At 38.4% G+C, this 22,024-nt stretch overlaps 1 protein-coding gene across 1 annotated transcript; it reads left to right on the forward strand.

Annotated features, from left to right (window-relative positions):
* Positions 1 to 2,561: 2,561 nt before the first annotated feature.
* Positions 2,562 to 19,507, forward strand: pxmp2 (peroxisomal membrane protein 2). The gene is made up of 5 exons (XM_059988024.1): positions 2,562 to 2,729; positions 6,214 to 6,330; positions 11,427 to 11,589; positions 16,500 to 16,619; positions 18,143 to 19,507. The coding sequence occupies exons 1-5, from the start codon at positions 2,623 to 2,625 to the stop codon at positions 18,209 to 18,211; spliced, it is 576 nt and encodes a 191-aa protein (XP_059844007.1). The 5' UTR covers positions 2,562 to 2,622; the 3' UTR covers positions 18,212 to 19,507.
* Positions 19,508 to 22,024: the final 2,517 nt, after the last annotated feature.

The following is a 22,024-nucleotide window of genomic DNA, read 5'->3' on the forward strand; positions in this document are numbered from 1 at the left end:
CTCAATAGACCCATCTGATCCTTGCTTCCTAAACCTCATGTATGCTGCCTTCTTCCACCTGACTAGATTTTCCACCTCACTTGTCACCCATGGTTCTTTCACCCTACCATTCTTTATCTTCCTCACCGGGACAAATTCCTGCAAGAGATCCTTAAACATCGACCACATGTCCATAGTACATTTCCCTGTAAAAACATCATCTCAATTCACACCCGCAAGTTCTAGCCTTATAGCCTCATAATTTGCCCTTCCTCAATTAAAAAATTTCCTATCCTCTCTGATTCTATCCTTTTCCATGATAATGTTAAAGGCCAGGAGTGATGATCACTGTCCCCCAGATGCTCACCCACTGACAGATCTGTGACCTGACCCAGTTTGTTACCTAATACTAGATCTAGTATGGCATTCCCCCAGTCGGCCTGTCAACAAACTGTGACAGGAATCCATCTTGGACTCACTTAACGAACTCTGCCCCATCTAAACCCTTGGAACTAATTAAGTGCCAATCAATATTAGGGAAGTTAAAGTCACCCACGATAACAACCCTGTTATTTTTGCACCTTTCCAAAATCTGCCTCCCAATCTGCTCCTCGGTATCTCTGCTGCTACCAGAGGGCCTATAGAATGCCCCCAGTAGAATAACTGCTCCCTTCCTGTTCCTGACTTCCACCCATACTGACTCAAAAGAGGATCCTGCTACATTACCCACCTTTTCTGTAGCTGTAATAGTATCCCTGACCAGTAATGCCATCCCTCCTCCCCTTCCTCCCCCCCCCATCCTTTTTAAAGCACTGAAATCCAGGAATATTGAGAATCCATTCCTGCCCTGGAGCCAGCCAAGTCTCTGTAATGGCCACTACATCATAATTCCATGTATGTATCCAAGCTCTCAGTTCATCACCTTTGTTCCTGATGCTTCTTGCATTGAAGTACACACACTTTAGCCCTTCTACCTTACTACCTTTACACTCTTTATTCTGCTTCTCTTTCCTCAAAGCCTCACTATATGTTAGATCTGGCTTTACTCCATTCACTTCTTTCACTGTTCTATCACTCCAGGTCCCATCCCCCTTGCAAATTAGTTTAAACCCTCCCGAACCATGCTAGCAAATCTACCTGCAAGGACATTGCTCCCCTTCGAGTTCAGGTGCAACCCATCCAATCTGTACAGGTCCCACCTTCCCCAGAAGAGATCCCAATGATCCAAAAATCCAAAACCCTGCCCGCCCTGCACCAACTCCTCAGCCACGCATTCCTCCAATTCTTACCATCACTATCAAGTAGCACTGGCAGCAATCCTGAGCACTGGATCCTGAGGATTGAGGCCCAATTCCTGAGGGAAATTGCAAGGTGGGGGATTGCCAGAAGGGACCATGACAATTTGGGCCTGTGAGCAGACAGGAAGTGAGCATAAGAAACAAAAAGGGTTTTATCGAATCTAGGAGAGCCTAAACTTTTACCAAGGTCTGGTTGTTTCAGGTGAGATCCATGATTTTGTCCAGTGTTCCACAAGACTTACACCACTTCACCAACTATTGAAGGAAATCGAGGATAAGCTGAAAAGAGGATCGATGAAAGTGCGCTCACCAGTGAATCGCCTTTGGTATATTACAGCTCTAACTGCACGTTGCAATGTTTCTGACTAGGAAGTTTCCGCAGTAATTAAGCCTGGCACTGACTGATCCACCAGGTACTCCTTATGCACACGGATGGAAGAATGAGCTCCCAGCGAGTCAGCAACGCAAGGACAGGTAGTGAGAGTGTATGAGACTCAGGATAGTTTAGTGAAAATTGACAGTAGATTCCATCATCAACACAGAAAATGCTGATGGAATTCAGTTGGCCATGCAGCATCTATGGAGGAAAATGGATGGTTGACGTTTCAGGTCGAGTCCCTTCCACGGGACTTTCACACTTCTAGCATCCACATTCTTTATTGTGTCTCCTACTAGATTCCACGACGGCCATGCACGCGACCCAATCGTATTTAAAATGTAAAATGTAAAAATATGTAACATGTGTCACAGACATGAGAAAATCTGCAGATGCTGGAAATCCAAAGCAACACACACAAAACACTGGAGGAACTCAGCAGGTCTGGCAGCATCTATGGAAAAGTCGACGTTTCGGGCCAAGACCCTTCATCAGAACTGTAAAATCTGTGGCATTTTATCAGTGGATCCTGCAACCGTTGGGCGATACTGCCGATGAGAGTCATGGTGTGACAACATAATTGCGTTCTGGGTCATCATTCATTAAGTTCGCATAATGTGTTTGTTTAAAAAAAAACTCGCCTCATTAGAGGAAAGATAATCCGAACAGCAGGATTCACAGTCTAAGGATAGGGATGAAATGAAAAACTTTTTGATGCAAGGATGGTGAATCTGTTACATTTCTACCACAGAAAGCAGATGATGCCAAATTATTAAATTCATATTCAAACAGTTAGGTGTACGTAAATGCAGTTAGACATCGAATAGCAGGGAAAGCTCGTCAGGCGGAGAGAGCTACAGTTGCATTTTGTAGATCCGCCGATGCTGTTATTTACGGTAGTTATTCAGTGATGTGTCAATCCGATCGCGGCTGGCGACTAGTCTGAGGATAGATTGCTAAAGCTGAGCTATGATGTCGGGACGTTCCGCACCCGACCGCTCTTTCAACCGACTTCTGCTGCAACAATACTTATTTCTGCTGAAGAAGTACCCAATATTGACCAAGTCCGTTACCAGGTAGGCTTCGTTTAGCCGGGACTGGTACGTACTTCCTGGGCAAACGCTGCGAGTTGCAAATCCGGGAGTTGGATCGGAGTGTTTATGGTCTCGTTTCTTCCCCCAAAATATTCGCCTTCATAAAGCTGACTAGTATCTTTTGTTTTATAACCAATACTATGTGCTTTAAGAGCTCAAGGATGCGGTAATTTATATTTGTGAGTAAAATTCGCCATGAAGCCGAATTGCTGGTTTTTTTTGTAGTCGGCCACGAATTGTATACAAACGGACAGGACTGGAAAATACATTGGTCAACCGAAAAATACCACACTATATATCTTCAAAATGCTTAGTTTGATTAAGTAGTTTGTCTTTTCTCCGGTTTAGATATTCAATGTTTTCTTTGTCTCTCCTTAGCACTCGATATATCCACTGTTTCCTCTTCTTGAAAGTCATGAGCTGACGTGACAGTTTGAAGTCCATAATAATGATACAGTATTCAACGTTTTATTTTGTGTTTCAGGCCATCTGAGCCAGGTGATGTAAGACCAAATGATAACACTTGCAGTAATATTAATCCAAATGTTGGCCTTGCCATTGAAATTCCATGTGTGCGTACAAAGGATAATCTTAAAAATGTTTATTGTCTGTGCTGTCTCTGAATAAAGCAGTCTTTTAATCCTTCCTCAGCCTTTTCTCCATAGACCTGGAAGTTAATAATATATAGGTTTCCATTCAGTGATGATCTTGCACAGCTTTCTTAAGACCACACTTTGAATAACTTCAGCCTTTTAGTCTAACTTGTACCTGAAATACATTGCACCACATTTAAATTGGATTTATTTGTTACTCTTGAAGTTTTTGCATCCTTGCTCAAGGCAAAGGAGGATGCAGTGCCCCAATTATAGCACAATCAGTTTGTTAAACTTGTTTACCATAACTTACCTCCTTGATTTTTGCAATCATGTTTCTTGTTATATAAAGGCCAGAGGTTTTCATGAGCATCTCATTTCTCTTTAAATGATTTATGCATGTGTAGAACCAATTCCCTTGGCTTTGGAACCGTGCTAGGCAGTTTACATTGTGTATTGGTTACTTTTGCATCATCACTGCATGCTGCTTCTTTTAAATTTCTGTCCATTCTGCCAGACTGTATTTGTTATCTTACAGTCTATTGTTATCCTACTCACTAGTTTAAAGTTTTGTGCCATCAGAGAGTTTGGAATTTCTACCCAGCATACTCATTCCTGTGTATCAGTTGACAACGATGAATAAAGACATATCTTAATAATGTAATCTCTGCTTTTCTATGCTTCAGGAAGCAGAACCCAACTTGGTTATGTTCAGCATGTGGCTTTAAAATAGAAATCAAATAGGCAGTCAACTTTAGCTTACCGTTTTGAAAATATCATGATATTGTCTGCAGAATATATGACTATGGAATGAATAGAAATAGAAAGCAAAACTTAGCTTTTTTCTACATTACAAAATGTAGGATTAAGGAATCTTATAGTTTCTCTGTTGTACTGGTTTAAAACACACTAATGGAAGATTCTCAACCTGTAAACAAATTTTATTGTTCTAAAGCCAGATAAATAACTGAAACTGATGACTATTTTGTGGAGAGTACATGGACATCAATATTACAGCTTGTACTTTCAAAAAATATGTATTTTTTTGAAATGCATAGTTTTTGGTTGCAGATTTTGAATCCAGATTTTCCACTTCACTTTTTTCTGTCATGGATGAAATTTTTAAAAAAGAGCAGTAAGTTAGGTTGCTAGTCTGCTTATGTTATATTTATAATATTAAACTAAATTATCAGAGTGAAGTTTATTAAGTTTGGAATTATGGTGTTTGTCCAAATTTTCTTTGAAAGAAGTCGATGACTAAGAATATTAAAATCTAAGTAGTAATTATTTTTAACTGAAGCATATATGTTATGAAACTGCATTTGATCCTAAAGCAAAAAGCATTTTGAGTTTTATTGAAAGCTATGTTTTATTATTAACTTGAAGTTTCTAGAGCTTCCTGGACAGTCGTTAACTGTAATTAATCATTTACTAAAAGTCATGGACAATGTAATCAGATGGTTGCACTACAGAAATAGAGTAAACTTGAAGATAATTCTTACAACTGTGTATAAAAAGTTAGACTTGTAGCCCTAATCATGAATATGCAACTATATGATAATGATTAATGTGTGGATATTGTTTTCTTTTATTTATATACTCTTTGAATATGTAATTACAAGAAAAGACTACACATTTTCTCTTAATGTCAATGTTAGATACTTACAAAAGTACAAGACACTGATCAAGTACGTTGAACAAAAGTGTTGGAAGTCGGATTACTGTGTGTTTGAACACTCACCCAAGAAAGATTAATTATGCTTTTTTTTAAGGTGAATGGATAAGAATCATGGTTAGTCAGAAGGTTTGGTTCCAAATATAGTAATTACTAAAAACTAATGGACAGGTACAAAATGTAATTTAAAAAGACCATTAGAATGGTGGCCATTTTCCAAAAAGAAAAAAAAATAGTATGAAAGGAAACTTCTTTTTCAACTGTACAAAGTCCGGAACATTGCTTGGCAAGCAAGGGCTGGCCTTTTAACGTGGTCAGCAGGGATTGCCACAGCATCTCAGCAGTTTATAGCATTAAATTGTGGACATTTTACAAAGGTCTTGCATTCCTTTAAGTATAAAGAAAGGTGATCTGAATAACATACAAAATGCTAAAGAACTCAGCAGGTCAGGCAATATCTATAGAGGGGAATAAACTGTTGTTTCAGGACAAAACCCTTCATTGGGACTTGCTACTTAATATGATTATTGTGTATAATACTAATATGGAAATATTAGTCCTATTCTTTCATCATTTATGATGGGAAAACCTTCGCATGGGTTGCAAAGTGACCCAACATTAAGTTATTGACAGGGTTGAAGAATGGGCAAAAATTGCAGCCCTTACCAGTGATGCAAATATGCTGTAAGTGAATAAATAAGTTTCATAGAGAGAGAAAAAAAAATCTAGAGAGAGAATAGGAGAGGGCAAAAAAATTACACTGGAGTTATTGAAAGCTTATGAAAGAAAACAATTCTCTACATAAAGTATAATAAAATCTGGAACCCTCCAAAATTATGCTCAATTAAAATTAATTGTTGTTGATTAAAAATATAAAACTGAGTCTTTTGTGAGACAAAGAGATCAATGGGTTAAGGATTCAGGACTGTAATTAAGATACAGATCAGCCATGTTCTAGCAGAATGGTGGAGCGCAGGTGTAGAAGCTGAAACACCTGTGTATGTTCCTTACAATAGTAAAATAAGCAATGGTGCCTCATATGAAGGAAGTAAGAAAACAAAAAATTCTAATTAAGAACTTGCCATCGCTCTTGTATTTTTCCATTGCTTTCCAGTATAAGACCCCTTCATTCCCCACTGGGAGAAGTGGAATTAAATTTCTAAATATGCTCAAATGTCTTCATTTTTTACCTTTCCAGTGGCATTCTCTCAGGGCTTGGAAATGTTCTGTCTCAAATTATGGAAAACCGAAGAAAGGATCTAAGTATAACAAAAAATATAACATTTGGAGGCCCTATCAGATTTGGAGTATTTGGGTAAGGATGTTGTGGACTCCTATTTTTCCCTATTTTTCAATTCTACATTTAAGGAAAATGTGTATGTTTAATATGCTTCTGTGTCGCTGCTTCAAGTCAATGTTGACTCCCTTACTGAAGCACACAAAACAATAAACTATACTTTAAACATGCAGAACAGTAAAGCATTTGGTTTGTGTATTGCAGCTAGCAGAGTACAGTCGGCCCTCCTTATCCGCGAATTCAACCAACCGCGAATTGCGAAAACCCAGAAGTGCTCTTCCAGCACTTGATGTTCGAGCATGTACAGACTTTTTTTCTTGTCATTATTCCATAAACAATGCAGCATAACAACTATTTTACATAGCATTTACATTGTATTTGGTATTATAAGTAATCGAGAGATGATTTAAAGTATACGGGAGGATGTGTGTGGATTATCATGGATCAGGATTGGAAAAAAAGTCGAAAGTTCTCTTACTAAGTAAGTTGGAACAGCTACATCCGGTATTATTAAGTGTCAGTTAGTCAAACGTTTGTCTTAGTATATAGTATATATTTTACCTTTCTATGCATATAAAACACTTAAACATATGTTTCAGTGCTGGGCTTGGGAGCCAGTGACAGACCGCTCCTGAGCGCGCTCTCCACCGTGCCAGGTTGATGTGGAGGATCAAAAACTCAAAACCCCAAAACCCAATAATTAAACCACTGCATTGCTTAGTAATAATTGTAGCTTTCATTGGGGCAGAACCTTTCTCACTTTATCCATAGAACCATAGAACATTACAGCACAGAAACAGGCCCTTCAGCCCTTCTTGGCTGTGCCAAACCGTTTTTCTGCCTGGTCCCACTGACCTGCACCTGGACCATATCCCTCCATACACCTCTCATCCACGTACTTGTCCAAGTTTTTCTTAAATGTTAAAAGTGAGTCTGCATTCACCACTTCATCTGGCATGTCCTCTGGTTTTTTTCTCCCCTAGCCTCAGCAGAAAAAGCCTGCTTCCATTCACTCTATACCTATCATAATTTTATATACTTCTATCAAATCTCCCCTCATTCTTCTACACTCCAGGGAATAAAGTCCTAAAGAGGCATTAGTGAATCCAGTGGATTTATGCACCAATATTATAGATTTAATGACAACAAAGCTCGAATTAAACAATTAATTTTATCAGCTAATGCAATGGGTTTTAATCTTGTATCAGTGGAACTTTTTAGAAGTTGTGCAGGTTTCTCCAGCTTCAATTCTGAAACAATGCATTCAGCCAATGTAAAATACCCATTCTAATCTTTGAACATCACTTTAAAATTGTTCCAATCATTGACTGACTGTAGCCTAACGCTTTTCCAATGACCAATGGCGTTTCACCTCTTTCCGATCGCTTTATTATTTCCACTTAATTTTCATTCATGATCGTGATTATTTACATGAACAGAAACACTGTGGATTCAGAGCTGCGCCACCAAGTCCTAATGTCCACCGCACAGAGACAGGTTAAATAAGGTCTGGGGTTCTGCTGGGTCCTAAGATCCACCGCATTGAGACAGGTTGAATAAGGGACTTGAGCATCCGCAAATTTTGGTATCCATGAGGAGTCACGGAACCAATCCCTCATGGATAAGGAGCGCCGACTGTATATTATACCCTCAGTGACAGGATGTCAATCTCTTCCCACTAATTTTACCAACCCCCTGGCACTTACCCTGTAAATATTGAAGGTGCAATACCTGTCCCTTCACCTCCTCTCTCACCAACATTCATAAGCCTAAACTGTCTTTCCAGGTGGGGCAGACATTAGGATATACCCCTCCACCCTTGCCTTTTGCATTCAGTACACACAGTGTGGTTTCTATGTTGGCAAGACCAAGGACAGAACAGGTAACTGAGTGCCTGAAATCTGCAATATTACCTTGGGTTTTCAGTTGCATATCATTTGAAGTCTCCTTCCCATTACCACACCGTCTGGTCTGTCCTCTGTTTTCTTTGCTGGCATGGTGAAGGCAAGGGCAAATTATAAAACAGTGCTTCATATTTGTCTTAGAGAATCAGTAACTTAATGATATGAATATTAATTTTTCCAATTTCCAATAACCCGCTCCTATGTTCCTTTCCCATGAATACCAGTTTACCCTACTTCTTCCAATCTTTATTCACATATTTCATCCCTACCCTCTCATTACCAACTTGTTGCCCTTCCTTACCTGATACCATCTGTTCATCAGCCACATATTTATCTGCTTGGATTCCTTTTCTCCAATTCACTTTTCCTATACTATCCCCCAACACATGGTTCCATCAGTCCTCCCTTGCATGGTTCCCCCTATCATCTCCATCTCTCTCTCTCTCTCTCTTTCTCTCTCTCTCTCCCTCTCTCCCTCTCCCTCTCTCCCTCTCCCTCTCCCTCTCCCCCTCTCCCTCTCTCCCTCTCCCTCCCTCCCTCCCCTCCCCTCCCCTCCCTCAAAGAGGGAAGATTGTGAGGAATAATTAACAATTCTAAGTCTACATTAAGTTTAGGAAAATGGGAGATGTTCTCACTGAAATATAAAAAAAATTCTAATGGGACATGACACATAGATGTAGAATTAATTGTTTCCAGGGCCAATGGTCTAGAATCAGGAATCACAGTCTCAAAATAAGTGGTCAACATTCACAACAGAGCTTAAAAGAAATATCTTAATAGAAACATAGAAAACCTACAGCACAATACAGGCCCTTTGGCCTACAAAGTTGTGTCAAACATGTCCCTACCTTAGAAATTACTAGCGTTCCCTTTAGCCCTTTATTTTTCTTAGCTCCATGTAGCCATCCAGAAGTCTCTTAAATGACCCTATCATATCTGCCTCCTCCATTGTCGCTGGCAGCCCATTCCATGCACTCACCACTCTTTTTTTAAAATTTTTTTTAGTTTTTCAAAACATTTTACAAATTAAAAACCCCAAATCCCACTGAGGAACATTAAAACAGTGCAAAATTAAGCATACAATAACAATATGCTACAAAAGAAGAGAATTTAGCAAAAAAAAAGCACCTAAATTAAAGACAAGTAAGCTTAGTGTCCTCCCCAAGCCCCACAACACAAGAAAAAACAACAGCAACTCCAGACCAACCACAACACAATATAGAGAGTATGTCAAGACAGCCAAACTCCCAGACTGTGAATATACTCAGCAACAGAGGATAATAATGCCTTCTACCAGAAAAAACCACTCTGTGCATAAAAAACTTACCCCTGACATTTCCTCTGTACCTACTTCCAAGCACCTTAAACCTGTGCCCTCTTGTGGCAACCATTTCAGCCCTGGGAAAAAGTCTGACTGTGCACATGATCAATGCCTCTCATCATCTTATACACATATTGTGGTTAGTTTTTCTGATCCTCTATCCAAGAGGCATGTGAAGTCTCAGTCAATGAGTATATTCAAGATGATGGTCAATGCATTTTTATATGTTAAATAAATCAAAGGACATTGGGTTAGTGCAGGAAATTGGCTTGGAGATAAAAGACAGTCATGATTCTAAGGGTCTGTATAGTCTGCTTCCGGTTACAGTTCCTATCTTCTCTAGGAACAGAAAAAGATTAATGTGCAGAATGATTGCTACAATGTAAATATTTCAGGACAATAGAAGATTTCCCAAGAAAGGGAGAGCAACGTGAAAGAAGTATAAAACAAGCCCTGGTATTTGATATGACTGTTTCTATCTCCCAAGTTTAAAGCACTTTATACAATTGAATCTCCTTTATTGATCAACCTTGCAGCAGTTGCTGGAATGGTATTTGAACCTCAAGCCACTTTCCTAAACTGGAATGTGCACTGATGATCCATATTCCTTCAGAATGTACCATCATCCCTTTACTTCGGCCAATAAAACTTTAAAAAATAAATCTGGATTCCTACTCTGATTAGGATTTACAGACTTAATTCCTTTCCAGCTAAAGGCTGTAAGTGCTACAATACTGCCAAAAGATTTCAAATCGCTCAAGGAGCAAGTTCAAATTTGGCATAGAAATTGCTTCAGTGTTGAAAATGAAGGGACCCAACAAATTCAACGATTTCCAATCAGAATCCTGTCAGCAAGCAGAAGTATTGTCTTGTCATACTGAGTTCATAGCTGTCTGAAAGTGGCTACACTGGTTGATAGGATGGTTAAGAAGGCATATGGCATGCTTGACTTTATTATTCAAGACATTGCACTGAAAAGTCAGGAAGTTACGTTGCTGCTTTATAAAACTCTAGTTCGACCGGCTCGGGAGTATTGCATACAGTTCTGGTCGCCCCACTATGGGATGGAGAGGAGATTTGAGAGGCAAGTTTTTTTTTAACATATTATGGTGAGAACCTGGACAGCACTGCCTGGCATGGTGGTAGGGACAGAAACAGTAGAGACTTTAAAGAAAATCACAAACACGAGAAGATCTGCAGATGTTGAAAATCCAAAGCAACACATACAAAATGCTGGAGGAACTCAGCAGGTCAGGCAGCATCTATGGAAAAGAATAAACAACCGACGTTTGGGTTCCGAGGACTGAGAGGGAAGGGGGGAAGATGCCAGAATTAAAAAGTGGGGGGGAGGGGAAGAGGCTAGTGAGAAGGTAATAGGTGAAGCCAGATGGGTGAGAAAGGTGAAGGATTGCTTGGAGAAGAAGAAATCTGATAAAAGATGAGAGTGGACAGTGGAGAAAGGGAAGGAGTAGGGGACCCTGGGGAAGTAATAGGCAGGTAAGAGGTTAAAGGTCAGTGGGGGAGGGGAAATTTTAAGAGATAGGCTCACGAATGTGAGGAAAATGGAAGGACATGGGCATTGTTTAGGCAGAAGAGATTAGTTAGCTATTTGATTACTAATTTAATTGTTTCAGCACAACAATTAGCCTGAAAGGGCTGTTCCTGAGCTGGACTGTTCTACGTTCTATGTACATTAACTGTTATTTGATAATTTATTTGGTTATTTGCTCCTGAGGTACTTGAACTATCAATTATTGCTCTGTGTCTCCCTGCCAAACCAGATTAATTCCTGCAGTTGTTTTCTTTAAATTTAGTGATAAAGTCTAAATATATCCAGTTACTTTACTTCATTAAGAAAAACTGTTTGTCCCTTTTGTTTTCTATTTCAGATTGGTTTTCACGGGTCCTCTAAGTCATTACTTCTATCTATATCTCGATAAACTGTTTCCATCCAATGTTCCCTACTCCCAAATAAAAAGACTTCTTCTGGACCGACTGATGTTTGCCCCAGCATTCCTTGCTCTTTTTTTTGTGGTGATTTCTCTACTCGAGGTGGGTCCCAGTGTTTGTTACAATGCCAAAATAGAGATTATTGGCAGGGGTTAGATAACTTGAAAGATCTGTAGCATGTTGTGGAGTTATAAAATTTGAGATGTGTTGAAGTTGTAGACTCTTATAAGAGACATGTTAACTCAGACTTTGGGCTTTGAGGAGAATGGGCATGATTCTATTTTTATCCAGTGAAAACCAAAATAGCAAATCCTAAATTTAACACTGATCGATAACACTGACCAATGCATTCATTACCCTAACAACTTCACTTTGTTCTTGTAGTTACAATCCTCCCGGAGGTTACATGAACTTTTTATTAAATATTTCCTATGTCATCAAACAGTGGTCAATAACAAACAATACCCAATTAATGTTAAGCAGATATTTAACATTTGCTGTCCAGAATAGTAGTTCTTACATGACAACTCAATGTAAATCCATATTTGGCCATTCTGGATGAGAATTAAAATACAACTCTCAATAAATTATTTTTATTGACTTATTGTGAAGAGTAATTACATGCTTTAATGACTAAGTTGTTCCCCTGTTAGAACAATATTTAATATAAATTTTCTTATATATTTCCTATCCTCCCTAAAATCCACCTAAAAAATAATTCATTATGTGAAACCATTCATAAATTGAACAAGAAAACCGGTTATCACCCATTGCTGGAGATTTCTTCTTGTTTTGCAATTACAGCTTGTTATTATCAAATGATGTTCACAGCTTCATTGCACAACATCTAATTGTCAAATTATTGCAGTTCTTTGAAAAAGCAGTGGATTAAGGAAAACAAGTGGGCATATATAATTAGATTTCTAAAAGGCATTTGACAGGTGCCACATCAAAGGTTATCTCAGAAATAAAAGTTATTGGTATAAGACATAAAATATTGGTGTGTATAGAAGATTGGCTGGCTGTCAGTAAGACCATAAGACATATGAGCAGAATTAGGCCATCTGGCCCATCCAGTCTGCTCCACCATTCAATCATGGCTGATCCTTTTTTTCTCTCCTCCTCAACCCCAGTTCCTGGCCTTCTCCCTGTAATCTTTGATGCCAAGGCCAATCAAGAACTTATCAATCTCTGCCTTAAATACATCCAACAACCTGGCCTCCACTGCTGCATGTGGCAACAAATTCCACAAGTTCACAATCCTTTGACTAAAGAAATTTCTCTGCATCTCTGTTTTGATAGGACGTCCCTCTATCCTGAGGCTGTGCCCTCTTGTCCTAGACTCTCCCACCATGGGAAACATCTACATTGTCTAGGCCTTTCAACATTCAAAGGGTTTCAATTAGGTCCCCCCTCATCCTTCTGAATTCCAGCAAGTACAGACCCAGAGCCATCAAACGTTATTTATATGATAACCTTTTCATTCCTAGATTCATCCTTGTGAACCTCCTCTGGACCCTCTCCAATGCTAGCACATCTTTTCTAAGGTGAGGGCCCAAAATCGTTCACATTTCTCAAGGTGAGGGCTCACCAGTGTCTTATAAAGCCTCAGCATCACATCCCTGCTCTTGTATTCTAGACCCCTTGAAATGAATGCTAACATGGCATTTGCCTGCTTAACCACCAACTCAACCTGCAAGATAACCTTCAGGGTGTTCTGCACAAGGACTCCCAAGTCTCTTTGTACCTCAGATTTCTGGATTTTCTCCCCATTCAGAAAATAGTCTGCAGATTTATTTCTACTGAGAAAATGCCTGACCATGCATTGTCCAACATTGTATTTCATTTGCCACTTTCTTGCCCATCCTCCTAATTTGTCTAAGTCCTTCTGCATCCTACCTGTTTCCTCAACACTACCTGCACCTCCACCAATCTTTGTATCATCTATAAACTTGGCAACAAAGCCATTTATTCCATATTCTAAATCATTTATATACAGCATAAAAAGAAATGGTCCCAACACCGACTCCTGTGGAACAGCACTAGTCACTGACAGCCAACCAGAAAAGGGTTCTTTTGTTCTCACTTGCTGCCTCCTACCAATCAGCCAATGCTCCAACCACGTTAGTAATTTTCCTGTAATACCATGGGTCCTTAACCTGGTAAGCAGCCTCATGTTTGGCACCTTGTCAAACAAAGTGTTGGTATAAATGGTCTTTTTCTCATTGGCAAGATATGTGCCATGGGTACTGTGGCTGAGGCATTTTGCAGATGTATTAATGATTAAAGAAGAAAATGTGAAGAACCTAGAAAAGGGATATACTGTAGGTTAACAGTGTAGGAAAAGATTTGGCAAAGAAAGTAAAATAGAGGGGGAAAAAAGAAGCTTGTGATTTAAAAATGAAAGATTACAATGTTCTGATATGTGCCCAAGTACTTGATTTACATTGGGCTATCCAGTCTGTAGCTACAGCAGGTAATTGGGAAGCCAGTAGAATACCATTTTTTATTGCAACGAGAATTGAGTACAAAATTAGGGAGGTAATGCTTTGATTATAAAGAACATTAGTGAGACCGTGTCTTTGTACTGTGTACAGTATTACTCTCCTATTTAAGGAAGATTGTTAAAATGTTGGAACAGTTCAAATAATATTTGCTTGTTAGACTAATACCTGGAATGGGTGAGTGTCTTTGGAAATATTGGCAGATCAGTTGCAGATCTCAAAGAATTCAGAAGAGAGAGAGGTGATTTTATTTAAACACAAGATCCTGAGGGGTCTTAACTGGTGAGCATGCAGAGCATGTTTCTTCACGTGGAAGTATCTGAAACCTCTTTTCTCTTCAATATTAATGGGTCTTAGGAACTCACTTCCTTAGAGGACGGTGGAAGTGAAACTTTGAATAGGTTTAAGGCAGGGGTAGATAGTTCCTTGACAAAGAAAAGGGTGAACAACTATGGCAGATAAATGGAAATGCAGAGTTGAGATGACAGGTCAGTCATGATCTTAGTAAATGCTGGAGCAAGCTTGATGAGCTAAGTTATTGCCTATTAATTTATGTGGATGAATGTTCAGCAAAGAGCACATTGAATTAAATTATTCTTTCAACAGATCATGAATGGGAGGATTTTAAATGAAACCTTATAATTTGGGCTTTAAGCTTCAAATCAGGTGTATTAGAAGTACATAGTGAACTAGTAAAATGTTAATCCATTATATTTATTAATAATACAATACTTAATTTACATTTCTTCCTCTGATTTGAGAAATTATGATCCTTAGCTGATTTTCTTTTGGGTAATATCAAATTGCAGAACAAATGTACATTATGCAGAATTTCACAGATTCATTTTATCTGAAAAAAAGAGATTTTTCAATTGCTTTGGAATCTGATAAACAAAGTCTGAATTCCAGACACAGTCTAATAACTTAAATAAGAATTCCCTGAATTTAAGCATAATAGACTAAACATACCTGTGTACTAAACCATTATAAGCACAATGCAAGTAATTTAATGATTAAACATGTTCATTAAACATGTCACCAGAATAAGATTTTTTTTTGTTTTTTTTGTCTATATACAGTATTTCAATGTAACAGTTTGTTTCATTAAACAGAATTTAATGACCGGTCTAAATGATAGAAACCTCATTGTTTATCATAGTTGAACAGGTAAATATAGAGCACTGGTTTTGAGACTGAGAACAAACCTATGTTAGATTTGCTGCACAGACAAATTTAGGAGTACTGTCAAAATAATTCAGCTATGGAATATTGTATATTTAATATTATTCTCCAGGCACTGCAGTTGCTTGACTTTATCATTCAAGGGTTATGAGAATTATGCGATTGGGAACAACCTTAGATTTTTTTGTTTATAAATGGATTAGAAAAGAGATGCATTTTTTAAGCGTATAGCAAAAAATGTGATTTTTTTTAGACTGCTTTGAAAGCTTGCACCCATTTTTTGTTGGAATCTTTCCAATGATAAATTGATCCAGGTAGCTCCAGTCATTTCCATCTCACTTTTTATGTTAATAATGACATCATTAAGATTTGTGATGCCTATTAATGGCCTAATGATACATGTTTGATCAAGAGATTGTGATTTACATTCTTCATTATTAACTCACCATTTAGCAGGAAAAGAACCATGCTGAAAGCAGGGAAATCTGTGTGAATTGATCAATTCACTGTCCTCCAGGATTTTTGTTGTATATTGAAACATTTAACTGCTTGGTTACCAGCAGCAGTTAGCAGTTCACAAATCCCTGGACCTGTGAACAAATGGCAGCCATATATTGCATGGGCTCTGTGACAGACATGGCCCCAGGCACAATCAGTTCAGCCATTCTCATTAGAGAATCATTTATGTGCTGCTAACCCTTTAATAACATACCTGCCTACTTAGCAAGTATCATTCACAATTCTGGCTTTAATATCCCTTAAGAGGACTAAGCGGCATAATGATTCCTTTAAAAATGATCCCCCAGTCACCATTTATTTTTGGTAATTTGGCATTCAGGTGACCCCAACATAAATAAGTGTAATCTAATCTCTCTGCTGTATGAAGAGCCTTGAACAGAAGTAAACCAGGTTTAATTAGCTTTGGTGTTTTACATCATGCAACTGGCAGCATGCTCTCTCTCAGTTATGGATGAATATCCCATGTGTATCAGTGCAATAAAGGTTGGCACTGCCACTTTACTGGCAGCATCCAAGTGAGAACTTAAACCAAGGTTTTGTATGCCTGTTTCAGTGGCTTCAGGTAGGAAACCATGGAACTACTTGAAGGAAAAACAAAGAATTTTGCAGGTGATCTGCCCAATATTCTCTCCTAATCAGAATTTTTTTCTTGTCTTTCCTGATGTGGAATGCTACTTTGCCTACTCACTAGTAAAAGTCACAGAAAAGTAATTAATTTTGTAGAGTGTTTTAAGATTTTTTAAAATATCAATTGTCTATAATGGAGCAGAGTATGTTACTAAAGTGATCAAAAATATTATGCAATAGGGAAAGAACTTGAAGGCGTTAAAGGACAAGATGAAGACTGGATACTGGATTGCACTGAAAATGAATTGGAAAGTTTGGACCATCTTTCAGTACATTAACATTAATTATGTGCCTGTTCAGGTAAAGTACAGTTACGGACTGGTATTGTGTCTGAATGATTTGCCTAGATAGTTCAGCATTGTCAACATGTTAAAGTAGCCATTTTCAAGATGCACTTATATAATTAATCAGCCACGTTGCTGTTTAGAAAGGTAATGTTCTGGCAGCTTCATATTCAACATGCTTACCTTAAAACTCTTTAGTCAGTTGCTTGCATGTTTTGGATTACTCAGTGGTACAATTCTGATGGAGCTGCAAAAAAAGATGAAACTGTTTTCTCCCACTCTTGCCTCTGTATTTGCAGTTGGGTTCTAAAGAGCTTGGTATTTTGTCTTTTGGTGTCTGTAGTGTATGTTAGTAATAACTAAAGAAGCTTCCGTGAAGAAGCATTTTGATGTTTCAAAAACTAGCCATGTGATTGGCAGTAACAAGGAAGACTTTAGATTACTGGGAGGCAGAAAAGTGGCAAATGAGATTTAATCTTCAGAAGTATGGGGAGGTGTAACAAGAGAATACAAAAGAAGTATGAGAATAGTGAGAGTTTTGGAGGAATAGAGGGTCAATGGAGTTCATATCCACAAGTATTCATAGATTGGATAAAACAATAAAATAATTAAAAAGATGAGTGGAATTTTATGTTTCCCTTATTTGCCAAAGAATGGAGATAAAGGGAAGTTATGCTTGCATATAAAATAAGCTAAGTCACAACTTGAGTCCACAATTCTGGTCACTATGTTGAAATAAGTTTTGATTGCACTGGTGGGCACAGTGGTGATTCATAAGGATGATGCTATAATTTTTGATACATTTACAGCAAAAGGATTGTGTAGCTGTGGAGATTGCTCAGGGAAAACCTAAACCTTGTTTTTTGTGTCTAAGAACTTGATACATTTGTCTCTTTCTCTGACCAAAGCTGATTCAGCTGAATAAAATTGAATTCTCTCATCATTGATGTCATTTGCTGTATGAGGTCACCATTAGAAGTATGTAAAAATAGCATGCAGTGTTGTTGTTTGATATATTCAAGGTGGCACAACTTAAAATGCTTTCTTCCCAAATGCTCTCATAACTGTCACAAACAAGACAAAATCTGCAGATGCTGGAAATCCAAGCAACACACATAAAATGCCAAAGGAACTCAGCAGGCCAGGCAGGACTGCAGAAGGATCTCAGCCTGAAACATTGACTATACTCTTCTACATAGATGCTGCCTGGCCTGCTGTGTTCCTCCCACATTTTGTGTATGTTGCTCTCATAACAATGTTTATTCCCATTCATGGCTGATCAATTTTGACCTTTAAACTCTTTTATTTTTCTATAATGCTTGATGTAAATCTACCATAAAGACTCCAAAAAATGGTGATCGGGACATAATTTTTACAGAAATCATTATTGTAGTTTAGTCTTAATATTAAAACCAATGTTCTGCACTTCACTTTCTATGATATTAAATTGCTTTTAGTTTAATTATTATGAATGCCACAACAATTGAAATGAAACCTTTATATGTTAATTGCTGCTTTTCTTTGCTGTTTGTTCTGCAGTTCCGGGTGCTGTTTGCAAATTTGGTAGCTCTGTTCTGGTATGCATACCTAGCTTCAATCAGAAGATGATGTTTCATCATTAGTATTAATCACTAGCAGCTTGGAATAATTCCTTTTTCTTCAAGAACAACCTTGAAAGAAGACAGCAGTGAATGGACATGGCCAAATCCTAATATAATATTTCATATTTTCCCAAATATGTAATGGACAGATAACTCTTTAACTTGGAGAAGTGTTTTAGTGTAACCTAGCTGTGACATTTGCAGAATACTTAACTGTATTTTTTAATTGCTGAGCATTAACTAATTCTGCGAACTATTTTCTATGTTAAATTTTTAAGTACATTTGATTTTATAATACTGGTAGCATTCAATCAAGGATTTAAGCTGTAATTGAAAATTGTAAAAAAACTAAGCGAGAATGTCAAATGAGTTCTATCTGCAATAACTATCTAATTTATACCATATTCAGAAATTTTATTTAATGTACTAGGGAATATTGGTTACTGTTTCTAGATATATCAATAATTTAATTGAACCATTATTTCAAAAGTTGGCAGATTCTGAGCAAACTAAAAATAAGTTGATTGATAATGTAATGATAGTGTACGTACCTTTCTAATATGTTAAGAGAAATTAACTTGCCATAAGTATATTAATACTGTGTTAAGTACATGAATTGTCCATGATTACAATGGATGAATTTGTCTTTGAACAGTAATATACAGAGAAATAAGAGCAGGTTTAGGCTGAACAGTCTCCTTAGCCTGCTTCACCATTGAATAAGATCCTAGCTGATTAGATCTTGGTCTCAAAGCTAATTTAAGTTCTCTTAACTCTTCATTCCTTAGTTAAAAATCAATCTCAGCTTTTAGCACTCTCAATGACTCAACATTCAGTACTCGAGTTGCTTGACAGTAGAGTGGAGAATTTCAAAGTTTCGTTAAGGGGTCCACTGATTATTCTAAAAAGCACCCTTTATAGGCTTTACCATCAACAAAACTTTTTTACAGGATCGATCCATTTGAGCCCCTCAGAATGCTGTATGTCACAATTTGGTAAACTCTCATTCTTCCAACTCCAGTGTTGTGGCCCATTTTGCTCATTCTTTCTTCAGAGGCCAGCCACCTTATATAGACATGGGTCTACCATATATATGACCCCCTTCATCTAAATTTCAATATAGATTATGAATAGTACATTTCAGAAATGATTCCTTAATTACCTTTTTTTAACAAACCAATTAAGGGGGAATTAATATTCTGCAGCCAGCTATTTATTTTTAGTTGTTCTGTGGCACTGGGTAACACAAAATACAATTGAAAATAATCATTGGAGAAAAATAAAGAATTTTTGATAAAGGCAAGGCTTAGTGAGATTGAATGGTTTGTATCCTAAGGTAGATAAAAAGAAGAGTTTTACTTTTTTTAAAATTGTGTTTTGGGTTATTTTTGACTGGTAGGTTACTTATACATAGATTAAACACAAGAGATTCTACAGATGCTGGAAATCCAAACCAACATATACAAAATGCTGGAGGAGCACAGCAGGTCAGGCAGCATCTATGGAAATGAATAAACAGTCAAAGTTTCGGGACTTGTTAGGAAGGGGAAAGATTTGAGAATAAAAAGGGAGAGGGGACGAGGGGAAGGAAGATTAGCTAGAATGTGATAGGTGAAGCCAAGTGGGTGGGAAAGGTGGAGAGGAAAGAATCTGATAGGGGAGGAGTGTGGACCATGGGAGAAAGGGAAGAAGAGGGGCACCAGGAGGAGGTGACAGGGAGGTAAGGAGAAGAAATAAAAAGTCAGGGTGGAGAAAAGAAGGAAGGGAGAGGGAAGAAATACTAGAAGGAGAAAGCAATGTTCATTCCATCAGGTTGGAGGCTTCCTGGACAGAACATGAGATGTTGCTCCTCGACCCTGAGAGTAGCCTCATCATGGCAAAAGATGAGGTCATGGACTAACATGTTGCAAAGGGAATGGGAATAGGAATTAAAATAGTTGGCCACCAAGAAATTCTGCTTTCTGTGGATGGGGCGGTAGTCCTCAACAAAGTAGAGAAAGCTGCAGTGGTAAAGGACATTACTTATGTCCTGGAAAGTAAAGCCTCATCCTGGGAGTAGATGAGGTGGAGATGAAGGAACTGAGAAAATGAAATAGCATTCTTAAAGGAGACAGGCTGTGAAGAGTAGGCCTTGAGAATCATTTAATTAAAGATTTTGGGAGACTTTGTCTCTATTGATGGTTTCAAATTGATGGAGAAAGGGGAGAGAGATGTGAAATGCTTCAAGTGAATCTAAGGGCAGGATGCATGAAGCAGCATTGGTGTAGCACAATAAGAGCTGGGGACCATTGCCAGGGAAGGCTTTGAACATCGACTGGTCTATGTAGCCAACAAAAAGGCATGCACAGCTGGTGCCCAGGCAGGTGCTCTTGGCTACCCCTTGAGTTTGGAGAAAATGGGAGGAGTCAAAGGAGAAATTATTGAGGGTGAGGACCAGTTCTGCCAGACATAAGAGGGTGGTGGTGAAGGAGAACTAGTTGGGTCTTTTGTTGAGAAAGAAGCAAACAGTTTTAATGCCTTCTTGATGGGGGATGGAAGTGTATAGACCCTGGATGTCCATGGTGTAAATGAGGGAGGCAGAGCCAGGGAATTGAAAGTTTTTTGAGGAGATCATGAGCATGTGATGTACCACATAGTTAAAGAATAATTTTCTGATTCACTTCTCATGTTTTATAAACATAGTACAACACATAATGGCCCATTGGCCCATAATGTTGTACTGACCTTTTAAATTCCTCCATGATCAATCTAACTTAATCCTTATACATAACCTATGATCCTCAATTTTTCTTTCATTCATTTGCCAATCTAATTGTCTCTTAAAAATTATCTTAATATAATCAACCTTTATCATCACCCCCAACAGTGCATTCCAGATATTTACCACTCTGTCTCAAAAAACCTACCTCTGACATCTCTCCTAAAACTTCTTCCATTCACAGGTGAGTGGAGGAAGGTTGACAGATGTGTTTTTTTTCAGACAGAGGTTTCCAATTCCTTGAGTTGAAATTAGGATCCACTGACACACATTAATGGTCTAGGGAGGCAGAGGCATGTGACTCAAGACTAAAAGCACATTCTAGAACCTTCAGTATCAAATCAAGTGTGTTTCTGGGAATCAGGCATGGCTTCTGAAATTTTGTTCGGAAAAAGCAACCTGCTTCAAAAAAAGCAAATCTACTTAGATATTATGACAAAATACATAAATTAACATGTTGGATTCTACCATTGATGCTGCCCTCAACCCCATCTCCTCCATTTCCCAAACATCCTGGCTCACTCCATCTTCCTGCTGCCTCAACAGTGACAGAGTTCCTCTTGTCTTTACTTATCTCTCCACATCCAACATCCAACATATCATTCTTACTTACCACATCCAACATATCATTCTCCACATCTTTCACCATCTTGAAAGGGATCCTACCACCAAACATATCTTTACTTCCCCCTCCCTTTTTGCTTTCCACAGGGATCTCTCCCTCCATGATTCCCTTGTCCGGTCATCCCTCCCCACTAATCTCCCTCCTGACACTTAGCCCTTCAAGAAAATAAAGTAGTACACCTCCTCATTCACTTCCTCCTTCACCTCCATTCTGGGCCCCAAACAGTCCTTCTCGGTGAGGCAACAATTCGCCTGCAAATCTGCCGGGGTCCTCTGTTATGTCTGGTGCTCCCAATGCGGCTATCTCTCCATTGGTGAGGCCCATTGTAAGTTGGAAGGTTGTTTCATTGAGCACCTCATCTTTCCTTGCCAAAAGTGGAATTTCCCAGTGACCAAACGTTTTAATTCTGGTGTGCATTCCTGTTCCGATATGACCTC

The sequence above is a fragment of the Hypanus sabinus genome, chromosome 13, assembly GCF_030144855.1.
Source record: "Hypanus sabinus isolate sHypSab1 chromosome 13, sHypSab1.hap1, whole genome shotgun sequence".
Lineage (NCBI taxonomy): Eukaryota > Metazoa > Chordata > Chondrichthyes > Myliobatiformes > Dasyatidae > Hypanus > Hypanus sabinus.

What these genes read in the sequence shown, in the direction of transcription:
- pxmp2 (XM_059988024.1), top strand. Translation starts at nt 2,623, where the DNA reads ATGATGTCGGGACGTTCCGCACCCGACCGCTCTTTCAACCGACTTCTG. An exon ending in TTGACCAAGTCCGTTACCAG is followed by an intron (nt 2,730 to 6,213) that starts GTAGGCTTCGTT and finishes TTACCTTTCCAG; the next exon opens with TGGCATTCTCTCAGGGCTTG. An exon ending in ATCAGATTTGGAGTATTTGG is followed by an intron (nt 6,331 to 11,426) that starts GTAAGGATGTTG and finishes TTTCTATTTCAG; the next exon opens with ATTGGTTTTCACGGGTCCTC.